Source organism: Barbatula barbatula, assembly GCF_947034865.1.
Source record: "Barbatula barbatula genome assembly, chromosome: 8".
In the NCBI taxonomy this organism is placed as follows: domain Eukaryota; kingdom Metazoa; phylum Chordata; class Actinopteri; order Cypriniformes; family Nemacheilidae; genus Barbatula; species Barbatula barbatula.
The window spans coordinates 22,904,340-22,917,149 of NC_136771.1; the positions used below are offsets into that span (position 1 = coordinate 22,904,340).

Consider the following 12,810-nt stretch of genomic DNA (forward strand, 5'->3'; position numbering starts at 1 on the left):
TTCAAAGCACTTTTTTCTTTTGAAAAGATGTGTCTGTTCTGCCACTGTTGGGCAAGTACCTCACATATCTTCTTATTGTGATGATGATACATTGTTTATATTAACCTTTGCTTTGAAACCAGTAATATCTGTTTGCAGTCATTCAATATCCCTAGGCTGTGTGTGCCTTTATATGCAAATCAAAACTAGAGTGTAACATCCTCTCTTTTCACGGTTCCGTTTAAGACTGACTAATAAAATAAGTATTAAAATATCAATTTGGCTTTTAAAGAAACCATTACGAAGTGTTTAATAAATAATGTTATGGTGTCACAAATTTGCCGTGTTTTGTTACACGCAGAGTTGAAAGAATGGCCATTTTTGACCCTTAGCAAATGTTTCCATGTGGCAATTCCTCTTCTTACTCAGTGACATTCATTTACTTATTTGGCAGACGTTTATATTTGAAGCATCTGACAAATGAGGCAAGCAACAACATAAGCGACTAATCCAATTGGATATAACGCATAGGCCTACATCAGCAAATGCCTAGGGAGACCAAGGATCTTTCCACAGTTTTATACCAGCATCAACAGTATAACGTTTCGATGCCAGCTGTATAAATGTTTGTATTCTAGCAGTGGTTTTCTATCCAAACCGGGGGTCTTACATTCGATACACTTGCGTGAATGCTGTTCTCCAAAGCAGGGGTTTTCACACCTATCCTGGAAAACCCCTAGTACTGTCTATTTTGTATGCCCCCATCATTCAAGTTCAGGTCTTGCAGTCTGTACCAATGAGCTGAGGAGTTGGTCAGGAGTACGAGATGAGAGAGAGATACAAAATGCGCATTACAAGGGGTCTGCATGCTATTGATAACTCGTGCTCTAAAGTACCAAAAATATTGGTTGGTTGGTTACACAGATGAATTTAATGAAACCACACATGTAAAGGCAAGGATCAACTATGAAGGCAGATATATATAGACTAGGATATAGTTAAGACATTTCAGGTTAGGGCAGGTAGTCGGATGACACGTTTGAACTGTATACAATACTTCAGTGTGACTGTGCCTTCGCAGAAAATGACAATATATTCACATATTTTGCAGCAGTCAAAGGGTACATTAATTCTTTAAAACCATTTATACAATCAGGAAACAAATGAACATCCCTCATGTGTGTTTATTTATAAACTGTACGAACTGTACATTTACCAATGGCATATGACCATTCACTAATTCAGTCAAAATAAATCAGATTTTTTTAATTGCATGCAAGCATTGAGCAGCGTTTAGCCAAAGAGACATACAAAGAAGGATTTCTAATAGTTTCACTGTTAGATGAAAAAATGAAATATCCAATAGATGGCGCCAAATGCATAAAATACTGTTCACCTTAGAAGTTCTCCCTCACCTATAAAATCAGTCACTATCTAAACACATATATTGATTATTTTTAAAACCCAGTAAATATGCGTGAAATCATTAAAACGCTCATTTAATGCTTTTATTTCACTAAGCCCACATGATTTTATTTAACTTTTGGTTCTATATTCTGATACAATTGTTGTACTTTTTTGCTCAAAAAAGCATTTAAACATCGAGCAATACGTCTCAATAGTAGAATGGCCTATCGTTAGATCTGACAATAACACGTGACCTGAATGTCAATATTTGTTGTGCTGTTAACTCCTCAATCACATTACAGTCACAGATGTATGCCAAGTATTGGTCACAGAATAGTTGGAATAAAAAAACACACACCGCCTAAATCAACACAAATGAGCCGTAACAATTTGATCTTTGGATCCTTCTCTTTTTAACGTTAAAGTGATAGTTCCCCCAAAAATACAAATCTGTCATCATTTGTTCACCCTCTTGTCATTTCAAACCTGCATGACTTCCTTCCTTCCAAAGAACACAAAAGATGATATTTTGAAGAAATCTGGTAACCGAGCAGCACCGCGCCCATTCACTTCTATTGTATGGACACAAAACCAATGCAAGTGAATGGGTGCCAGTTAACAGCATTTTCCAAAATATCTTCTTATGTGCAATGTAAAGAAAGAAAATCAAACAGGTATGACAGAATTTTAAATTTGGGGTGAACTATCACTTCAAGAAAAATGTGGTGTTTCTAAAACCCAGCCCTAAACCAAAACGTTATCATTGATCTCTACTCAGCGCAGCTTTCAGGTTGCTCCAGAACTCTGATCTTTTCTCTTCATCCTCAGGCCACTCCAGATATGTTCTTGAGTTCATAATCTTCCTCAGTTTGCAGAAACGCTTGGGTATCGTCTCTTTCTCGATTGGCTCCAGCAGTATCAGGACGGCAGAATCGTTCTGTTCGTCAACGATGCGAAAATGTGAGAAGTCCAGTTCGTAGCGGCACCATTCACTGGTCACAAAGTGCTCGGACAGAACAAACAGTGTCCGATGGCTCTTCTCAATCGAGTCGATGATGTTATCCACGATCCAACGACCCGGCCGGAAGTCCCGTTTGTGCAGACATAGAGCAAAAGGTGGCTGAGCGTTCTCTAGATTTGGAACTAGGATCTCCTCGACCCATTCAGCATCATGTTGACTGTACGACACAAAAGCATCATAGCGAAGTTCTTCAGGGGAACGACTAACGGCTGGCTTTCGTTTGGCTTGTATCCATGCTTTAGTCATGTGCAGGTACCAGATGATGTGAAGCTTATGACAGGTGACAGCCATAACTATAAGGACCAAAATAATCACAGAACAAAGGGTCGAAACAGCCGGAATCATATAACATTCGAACACTGACAATCTTACACTGTCAATAGCATCCCCCCTGAGAGAGAACGGGGTGTCGCACACATAGTTACGACGACCGTCCCTTAGAGTGACAAGATCGTCAACTTTATTTCTGAAGAAAGACACAAACTCGCAAGAGCACAAAAAGTTGTTTGTACCCGCCTCTAAGTATCGCAAGTTTTTCAAGCTACTCAAATCTTTCTGTGTAAACATCCTCAAGGCATTCCTTTGAATTAACAACGTCCCTAAATTTGGAAATAATCCACCCTGTGGTAGATTCAAAAATCTGTTGCCTGTCAGTATAAGCGTTGTCAGTTTAGGAAACCTTTGATGGAACGATTTAAGATCATTTTCACTCAGATCCAGTACGGTTAAGCTCGAAGGCAGGCAAGGGGTCAACCGAAGAAGCTTCGTATTCGAAAGGTTTAAAAACCTGAGAGTCGCTGGCCAATGGCATTTCTCTGGCATGGAAACGAAACTATTGTGACTTACATCTAAATGAATAAGTCTCTTGAGATTGGCCACGAGACTGGACAACACCCCGAAAGATTTTAAAGCGTTCTGGCTCACGTTGAGTGTGTTGAGGTTCTGAAGTTGACCAAATCCAGTAAACAAGGTCTCCTGAATTGTCAGGTCTGTCAGAAGATTTTGGCTCATGTCAAGGTATTCGATATGTGGCAATAAACAAGTCGTTTGTCGAGGAATCACAAAAAGCATGCTGTTTATTACAGATAGCTTGTGGAAATTCTTTAGAAGAAATGCCAATTGAATCATGCTGCTAAATTTGATAAACCCTTGTATGTCAAGATTACGTATGTAGACCGTATGCAAGGTTTCGTAATGCGTGAACATGGCTTTCTGCCACCACCCTTGACCAACAAGATGCACATCTTCAAGACCGATGTAAGACAGAGGGGAGCCGTCCAAAGTCAACAATAAATTGGTGATGGCTTCATCTGTCGTGGTGGTGTTTAAAAACGTCAGACATCTAATCCCCTCTTTCGATGCTTTGAAGGGTTCTGTCGAAGTATTGGTTCTAATAATGCTATCTTTAATAATCAGTTCAGAATGAGAGACGTCTTGAAGGATTTTATAGACAAGTTCTGGGTCATTCTCGAATAGACTTTGAAGGCTCAAGGAGACTAAACCAACGGGTCTGGACGCTTGAAAGCTTCCGTTCTCATATACCTTTAGGCTACCGCCAACGACTGTCATCTCATCTAGATGAGTGAGCTCATCCATGCCAATCCAGTGTACCTCCTTCAGTGAAAGACTTCCGATTTGTAATGTCCTCAGGTTTACCAGAAACCGAAAGAGAGGGGAAGGTCCCAGAGTGGTGTATGGGTTTTCTAAAAGATTTAGTTGTTGAAGAGATTTTAGCTCTTTGAACCAACACGAAGATAGATTTTCCAGCTTGTTTAAAGACAGATCGAGGACTTCTAACTTCGCTTGAGACTTGAATGCCTCCTCGTGAATAAACACGAGCTTGTTCTTGTGTAAGTTGAGGGTTTTTAGCTCGGTATGTGGCCTGAGGTCTGTCATGCGGATCGACTTGATTTCATTGGAGGACAGGTCGAGGCCCCGAGCATTCAATGGAATTTCTGGGACGTGTTGTAGATGTTGGAAAGAACAGTTGCAAAAATGTTGCTCGTCGCAGTTGTTACATTTGGTCTTGGAGCATTCAAAACCGTAAATCAGAATAAATACAAATAGTAGAATTACGGGCTCTTTTTCTCTCAAAAGTCTCATCCTGCAAAGAGAGAAAAACTATTTCACATCTACAAATCTACAGGCGATAAAATACATATTAGTCATTAATCAAAATTATGTTTTAATCAGAACAATACTTTTAATTGCGTTTTACACATTTTCTAAATTCTGTGTTTCTATTTAATAATGGTCACTGTTGTTTACCTTTAACATAAATAAACCAAACTTACTTAAACATGTAAAATGCTACAGTATTATAACTCCTGCTTAATCCAGGATAGAACGACTGAAATTGGGTTACCTGGCAAGCGTTATCGTAGTTCTCCCTTCAGTACCCAAACAGTTTGGCAGTAATTGTAGACAACGCAATAAACACGCAGTTTTAAGAGGAACTGCAAAGCCCGATAGAAACTCACTAAATCATGTCTTTTATTTGCTTCCTAGATTTTTCCATCCCGAAAGATTAACGATGAATACGTTTGCCCTGTATATATCTTTTTTCTCAGTGCACTGCACATGTAGTTTGAAGATGCCTTAAAGGTATTGCATAAGATTTATGCAAATGCATCTATTTTAGACATCTTATTTCTTCTGCTTGACTAAATCTGGTGCAGAATTAGGGATTTGAAAAGAGGAAGTAGCAGATCACACAAGCCATGAAAGCAACTCTGCCACACCAGCACTTCAGCTCATGTGTGGTTGCACTCTCTTTCAATTCATAACAAGCAAAGTACTGATAAGATTAAAAACAAAAGGCCTGTTTTATCTATAGAGGTCATAAAGAGTTATAGATAGGCTTGCCATGCCTTCATTATTTATTTTTAACACTTTTTCCAATGCTCAAAGCCTTGTTACTTGTTTGCCCCAGACCTTAACTTTTAAATGCGCAAAACGTGTTTATGTGATTAAAATGTTAGAATATATTTGTAAATGTATACTTATATATATATATATAAACATATAGACATTTTTATAAAATATGTATAATTACACTACAAGCTAAATTAACAGAAACAAGTAAAACATATTGTGTGAAAATATATATGTTTATATTTTTATTTAATAGAGCTTATTAGGTCTATGTCTGTATTATACTACATGTGCTGAAATTGTTGTAATATTGAATAACTGGAAAAACAATGATAGAAATGTTTTGTGATGCATTCTTGGCTGTTTGTAGACAAATTAAATAAGAGGAACACTGGAGAAAGTATAAGGTTTTCTTTATTTTGTATTTATTTTGTCCATAGCGTCTAATACACAGCAGGAATAAATGTAAACGAGATTAAAAGTAGGTGTCTGTATACATAAAATCCAATTTAGTTAAAACAGGGAAAAAAAGAAACATCCATTTTCAAAAAAGCTGAATTTCCAACAGAGAAATTGTTTGCATTTAACTGCTTATATAACATGATTTATTCTACTAGCTTAGCTACATCACTTCGGAGGGACCCTTAACTTCTACACTGCTGACCGTCAAGTTTGCCTTCCGTTCGGAAGTGATCGTCCCTATGGCCTACACCCTCCGAAGAGTAAAACTAGTGCAAACTCTAGGGGGAAAAATGCAATTGTATCTCCTAATGTGTCCGTTTCAAAGAACAATAAAACAACGCCATTTTCACTTTATTTTGATGTTTTATAAGGTGTCCCCTTCCCTAAGTGCATTTATCTACACTGTTTAGGCGCGCCTGACTCTAACTAAATCTAAGTCCCGCCTCCAGGACGCATACTATTGGATAAGCATTTACGTCATGACGTAAAAAAACCCGGAAGTAAATATCTGAAGACTGTCCTTGTACACAGGTATGTTTTTTGTGTGTAAAACAGACAGTAACTTAAGTCCTGAACAACAACGTATGTAGTGTCACAGCCTCTCATATGATTCATCTCATTGTATTTATTTCTTTTGCTGCAGTTCGCGTGTTTGAATGTTTTAGGCTGAAACATGCCGACCTCCCCCGTGAAGACACGCATCCCGCTGACAAGCTTCGGTCATCTCATAACCGAGGTCAAGGTAGATGTCATAAACCCTAACATCTTTAAATTGTACATTTGCATGTAGTAAAACGTATTTTCTGTCATCATATTTGACTAATATACCGAATAAAGCCCTTCGTAGTGCTGTTCTGAAAATGCATGTTCTAAAATGTGTGTGTTTTTGATCTGTTAACAGAGACAGCTCTTTAAGATTGATGCTACACCCCCAAGTGAACTGACAGGATGGAGAAGACATTTCAACAGCTACACATTAAAAGGACGCAGAAATGTAAGCTCAGTGTTTTGCTTAATGCTGAACAGTTATATGGCCATATTGTGTCACAATGTGCTATTGTTAAAGAGACAACAACAGCATTTTTAGAATTTTGTCAAGAGACTGTAATTTAATACTATTAATACGATTAAAACAGGGTGCTAGGTGACCTTATCCTTGCTCAGAGACCGTCATTATTCTTATCTCCCAATCACATGATGATGTATTACATTTTTGGGTTTTCTGTTCTAGTTTGTTCTTGCCACATATGGCGTTCTTGCACTCGCAGCTGGTGTCTACGCACTGAGGCGACACAAGAAGGAGGAACATGAAACAACCTCTGCAGCCACATGAACAGCAATGGAAAGTTTTGGGGGGGTTAAAAGTACAATAAATGATTTAGGATTGCCTAGTGAGTGAAACCATGAGTAATGTCTTGTCACTGGTCACTAGGTTTCATTTCTTTATCATACACACTTATTTAAGCTTTCTTATTTGAGTGTCATAATGTCTGCCGTTTTCGAAGATTTTACGATTTGCCAGCAGAGTGCAGTGCAAGCTTATAAAGTGCTGTTTTAGAGGCACTTTCCCTGTATTTTCTGATAAATGCAAACTTGTTATTTTACAGCTGTTGGTTGTAGATAAGAAACCGCCAGTGCATATGGTATCTAAACGAAATGAAAACTAAATAACTTTCTATCATGTGCGATGGTAGACTTTATCACAGCCTTTTACGGTTTGATAAAGTGTAAAGTTTAGGATTTGGTAATATCATCGCTGACGTAATATTAATTTCTAATTTTCGGTTTCAGAATGATAAACTGTTTGAAATCCTGAGATTTTGAGTCATTCTGAAAGTGAAGTTTCAATCAAGATCCATTGAAATTATTTCATTGTTTAAACGTTACTTCTCTCTAACTTAAATTATACAGTTTTACGTCTTTGAAATATTGGCTTGTTGTGATTGAGCAACATCCCTCATACAATCCTACCAAAGCGAAACTGAAATGGATGAGCACCTTTCGATGGGTTGGGGTGAGAATTTGCTTCTAAAGACAGGGCATTACACCCATCTGGAGAAACAAATCTCTGTCAGGTAAATGTGAAGGTTGTGATATGGGAAGCTTGATAACGTTGACATAACAGCCGATCTACTTGAAGTTTGCATATTTTTTTCTTGTATTTTTGGGGTTCGCCTCGAAGAGGAATCAACTCATGGTGTCAGTCTTTGGATTTATCTGGAGTACCGTGCAAGGTATTTGTATCCCCTGAAATCTGCAAACTAAACAGTGTGATGCAAAGACAGATGGAAATGATTGTAATATAAACAAGCTAAATTAATTATAATTTTACGTCAGGGATTTGATTTGAGTGTGTGCCATCAAAACACATACTATGAACTTATTAGTTTTTTTAGAAAAGGCATACATGCTTTCTTTATCATCAGCAATGTTTAGCCGATGTCTTGAGTTAAAACCATGAGTCAGAGGAGATCTTAAAGCTATGTCCAACTGTGTTGCATCGTGTCTGGTTTAAAAAAATCATATTAGTCTAAATAAACTGCATCCAGCCTATAAAACACCAACTTATAGTTGCATTGATGGGATATTTCTATATGTTGTTTTTGCAGCTTTTGTATATAACTCAAACGTAGCTGTCAAATTTACTTTACATAGTATGTTCACGTGGCACCAAACAAAGAAAACAATATGTCTAACCTAAAGCTGTCAATCATTAACCATTTGTAAGTTTAGATCATTCAATGGTCACGTGATTTAAAATAAGTCGGACTTCAAAGTGAAAGCGAAAGCGCGCACTATATATGCTAAAGATCAATTTTAAAATAAATATGCAAATGCACTCGTTTAAGCAATTGTCAACATTATGTTTAAACTCATAAAACAGTCGTCTTTATTTCGCATCATGCATTTATTCTCCCGTGTACCCAATATCTTGGCCATTTTAGGAGCATACATAAGAGAGAGAGAGGGAGTTGATACCATACTCAGTATTTCCAATGCAGGGTAGAAACATGCTTAAATCCCGGATTCAGTTTTGCACATAACATTGCTTTTTTCATCCTGATTGTATACGGGATGTATAGAGATACGATATGAAGATATGTGATGTGTCAGAGGCGCGACGTATTTTGCTGCAAATCTTTCGGTTTCGGTTATACTTTGCTCTGCCTTTTGTAAGAATGCAGTGACAACTGAGAATCGCAGAAGGTTTTCACACATTTGGGGAGAAGTTGGGTTAGTCGACATCACACTACTACATATTGCGGTAAGAGAGGTCTGGTTGTTCTTGATCTATGGACTCAATGCGCGCTTCGTCCACTTTTCTAGAGGGGCACGTTTTGTATTTATAGCCATCGTTTTTGTGAGAAATCTAGTATGCCTGTAATGGTTTTCTTGAAATGTTAAGGTGACTGTCTGTCTGTCTGTCTGTCTGTCAGTTGATAATAAACGTTTTAAATGGGGGTTTTCAAGCCTTACCAAACGAGAACGTTTTATGAGAGATTTTTCTACCTTCTGGAAAAAATCCCCAAAATACTTTTCACGGTTAACGGGTGACACGATGATGTTATAAAACATTTGAATACACAGTTACAAAAGTATTTTACATCTGCAAATATTCTATACAATTGTAGTCTATTAGATCATTTTTTGAGGAACCTTGTTTTCTGGAGCGCTTTCCAAGTGGGGTCCAATCGTTCCGTGGTCTGTGAAAACGTTCAACTACAATAATTAACTTATTATTTGACGTTATTTTGTTTCGTATGTTTAATTTCCCTCCTGCAGTTAAAGAAAGCTTTATTGCCGTAAGACAAACATCTGCAATAAAATAGCATTATTGCGCCTTTGCATTTGTTTGCATGGACCCGAGGATCACCTTTATGTAAAAGGGCAGATTCTCTGTTTTTTCTCACCCCATGACTTTCTCAAATGTGACCAAGCATGACTTTTGTTTTTCTTTAACAGGCTGCACAGAATCGATCGTTTATGCGTCGAGACAATGGAGGAATGTGATGAGTGGGAGCCAGTCCAGAATGGTCCAGCACAATGACACCGACCTTACAGCTGAGCCACAGGGCCCCTCCAAAGCAGCCGAGCTCCCCGCGCCCGGCCCAGTCGTACCAACACACTTTCGCCCCTTTCGCCACCAGCAGGACTGTGACCTCATCACCGAGACCATGCGTTACTTGACCCAAAGTGGATTTTACTGGGGTCCTCTGGAAGTGGACGAGGCACACGCACAACTGGCTAAACTCCCCCTCGGTACATTTCTGCTCCGGGACAGCATGCAGACGAATGTGTTTTTCACTCTGAGCTATCATGCCCCAGAAGGCCCGACTAGCGTGCGAGTGCTCCTTACGGATGGGGCATTCAGTTTAGCAGGAAGCAAACACATGTTCCTGTGCCTTTTTGCCCTTTTGGCCTACTACATTGCATCACCAAAAAAGAGTTTGAGTAGGCCTTACCGCGGCGATGCGCCACAGAGACTGCAAGAACTGGCAAGAAGGGCAGTAATGCGTAATTGTGAGAAAGAACACATTCATCAGCTTCCTTTGAGCAGGAATCTAAAAGAATTTATGTGGTCGTACCCTTTTAGTTTATGAGTAGGATATGTGCTGTTAGCATGTTACTGATGTTGATGTCTTTAAGAAAACGTGTTTTTATCATTTCATAGGATTCTGAAGTTTGGCAATATGAACATAGTGTATTTATGTGTGTGCACTACACAGCGGTTTGATTGAAATGCGGCATTAGAAAGGTTTATTCCTAAATGTGTTACTTCTATAGTGTTGCGTGTCTTTATATGCGATTGTAAACCCACTTAACACACAGAACTGGGGGTCCGATCTCAGCATTGAACTTTTGGTAAATTTACATGAGGTAGTTTATGTCATCTGTAGTTTGAATTTTATGGCAATGTCTGCCATGTAGACATTTAAGGCATTTCACAAGTTTGGTGTACATTAGTGATATTTTGCGGTTGTACAAAAACCTTTATTTATTACATTTGTTAAACGATTTACAGTTGCGGTTTATTTAATTGACTGTAATCTCTCTCTCTGTTTTAACCACTAAGGCTTTGATTGTAATCTGACACAACTAGGAATACCAGAAAGCTTTCTGGATTCAAAGAAACATCCCCATCTAGTGGAAATACATGAAACCACGAAAGGGTATCAGCCTTCCACGAATTACGAAAATAACAATAATCAGCAGATAAAACATTTAAAGCTATTGTTACTTTTGTATTGAAAGCAACCAAAAACATCTAGCAAGTTCTGTAGTTTTATTTAGTCTGTTGGTGATGGAAGGATGATCTCATGTAGATCAAATTGACAAAAAGGATGTCTGATCTTTCTGTGTTCCAAGGAAACTTTCTGATGATTGTATATTTGTGTAGTGTATGTTTTTATCTTTGATGTGTTTACATTTGCAGTGTGAAAAACCAGTTTGTATTTTCCATCTAACATAATGGTTCTCATGATGTCTTGAACGGTTCATAAAAAGGAATTACGATTGTGAATCCTTAGGTTGACTATTAAACGATACAGTCAGATTTACTGGTTTCTGATTCAATTCTTTTAATAATCATTCTAAACAATTGAAATCGTACTCAATTAACATTGTTTTATTCCATATCTCTACCAAAGCATGTTTGTCTTACGGATGTGTCAGACAAGGAAAACAAACTCTTGACTGTTCTGCGCCAAGTAACTTCAAGAAACATCATCCTCTTGAAAAGAAGTCAACCCAAAACGGTATGCAAATAAAAAGAAATATTAACAGGATGACTTATATGAGTTCAACTAAATGTGTGAAATTATATATATAATTATATGAAAAATGAGTGGTTCCAGTTATTAGCAATGACACAGACGCATCCATGTCATCATTGTAATTCGCAAATGTAAAATCCTTTACGTAGGCCTACGTATTATAAATAATGATCATTGCACACATCTCAAATATCACAAAACAATCGAATTTTCGGTTAACTGTGTCAAACGTCACATCCCTACTGCGCGGGCTCCGCCGCAATCCCACAATCCACTACGAGCTTGGCGCTCCACAGAAATAACTTAAAAACGCACGCTTACTTTTACTCAAAAGGCGCTATTAAAATAACTTATCTGGCTGCTGAGTGTGGGTGTTTGATTTGTTATGTTACTGTGTATATTTACACGCAAACATCAGTGCTATGATACGCTGCTAGGTGTCGCAAAGACATAAGTGGTAAGTAACCAATTTCATGTTGCACCTGTCAGTAGTTTATTTATAGATTAGGGATTGGAAGGCAAATGGAAGGCTTTTGTTGAAGCATTAGCAGTTGTTGGTTTCTTGCTATTCCGGTCATGCACTCTTTTTACGTGATGTGTATGAGTCAGTTTCCATTGAAGACTTGCGTGATTCCACCATAAATGTTCAGTGAAAAGAAAGGTTCAGGATTCCTGGAAAGAACATATTTGCAGAAGTGTAAATCTTAGTTAGTGAAGTGAGACAAAAGAAACCTTGGATCGTTTGAAACAAGGTTGCACCCACAGCTAGGCAGCCAAACCAAACACAGGCAAACTAATAAGTTAAATATAAGATTCTGTAGGATAATATACAGTATGCTAAAATAATAAAGACGCTATTTGGTGTATTTTAATATTGCCTTGAAGGCGGTAGTTTAAAGCTTTGAGTTAATGCACTGTTACCTTGAACAGACGCTTGCTGATACTGAACGCATTCTTCTTTTATGGCAGGTAGAATGGCTTGTGTCAAGAGGTCATACCGCCACCTACTGTCCCTGCGTGTTTATATGTCTGATCTTATGTTTTACCTGTCATATTTTACTGTTATATATGGAAAACGTGACTCTGTTTTTGACTCCATTATACTCTGTTTAAACGATTAATCGCATCCAGTATATATACATACATAGTATACAGTATGTCTGTGTACTGTGCATATTTTATTACAACAAACGCACATACATGCATACATTGGGATTGCTAGCAATTGAGATACAGAAGTAACATATTGCAGATTTCAGAGAAATCTTTTTTAGGGAAGTATGATTTCTTTTA

At 37.9% G+C, this 12,810-nt stretch overlaps 2 protein-coding genes across 4 annotated transcripts; one reads left to right on the forward strand and one right to left on the reverse strand.

Annotated features, from left to right (window-relative positions):
• Positions 1 to 889: 889 nt before the first annotated feature.
• Positions 890 to 4,987, reverse strand: tlr2 (toll-like receptor 2). The gene is made up of 2 exons (XM_079463112.1): positions 4,773 to 4,987; positions 890 to 4,511 (listed from the first exon to the last, which is right to left on the reverse strand). Exon 2 carries the CDS (start codon positions 4,508 to 4,510, stop codon positions 2,147 to 2,149), a length of 2,364 nt encoding a protein of 787 aa, XP_079319238.1. The 5' UTR covers position 4,511; positions 4,773 to 4,987; the 3' UTR covers positions 890 to 2,146.
• A 2,708-nt stretch (positions 4,988 to 7,695) lies between these two features.
• Positions 7,696 to 11,297, forward strand: socs1b (suppressor of cytokine signaling 1b). Of its 3 annotated transcripts, XM_079463469.1 has the most exons (3): positions 7,696 to 7,818; positions 7,926 to 7,977; positions 9,707 to 11,297. In XM_079463469.1, exons 2-3 carry the CDS (start codon positions 7,938 to 7,940, stop codon positions 10,342 to 10,344), a joined length of 678 nt encoding a protein of 225 aa, XP_079319595.1. In that variant the 5' UTR covers positions 7,696 to 7,818; positions 7,926 to 7,937; the 3' UTR covers positions 10,345 to 11,297. The 3 variants fall into 3 exon arrangements, with proteins under 3 accessions (XP_079319595.1, XP_079319594.1, XP_079319596.1); XM_079463468.1 differs by lacking the exon at positions 7,696 to 7,818 and having other exon boundaries at positions 7,827 to 7,977; XM_079463470.1 differs by lacking the exons at positions 7,696 to 7,818; positions 7,926 to 7,977 and adding an exon at positions 8,893 to 9,008.
• The last annotated feature ends 1,513 nt before the right edge of the window (positions 11,298 to 12,810 follow it).

What these genes read in the sequence shown, in the direction of transcription:
- tlr2 (XM_079463112.1), bottom strand. Translation starts at nt 4,510, where the DNA reads ATGAGACTTTTGAGAGAAAAAGAGCCCGTAATTCTACTATTTGTATTT.
- socs1b (XM_079463469.1), top strand. Translation starts at nt 7,938, where the DNA reads ATGGTGTCAGTCTTTGGATTTATCTGGAGTACCGTGCAAG. An exon ending in TATCTGGAGTACCGTGCAAG is followed by an intron (nt 7,978 to 9,706) that starts GTATTTGTATCC and finishes TTTCTTTAACAG; the next exon opens with GCTGCACAGAATCGATCGTT.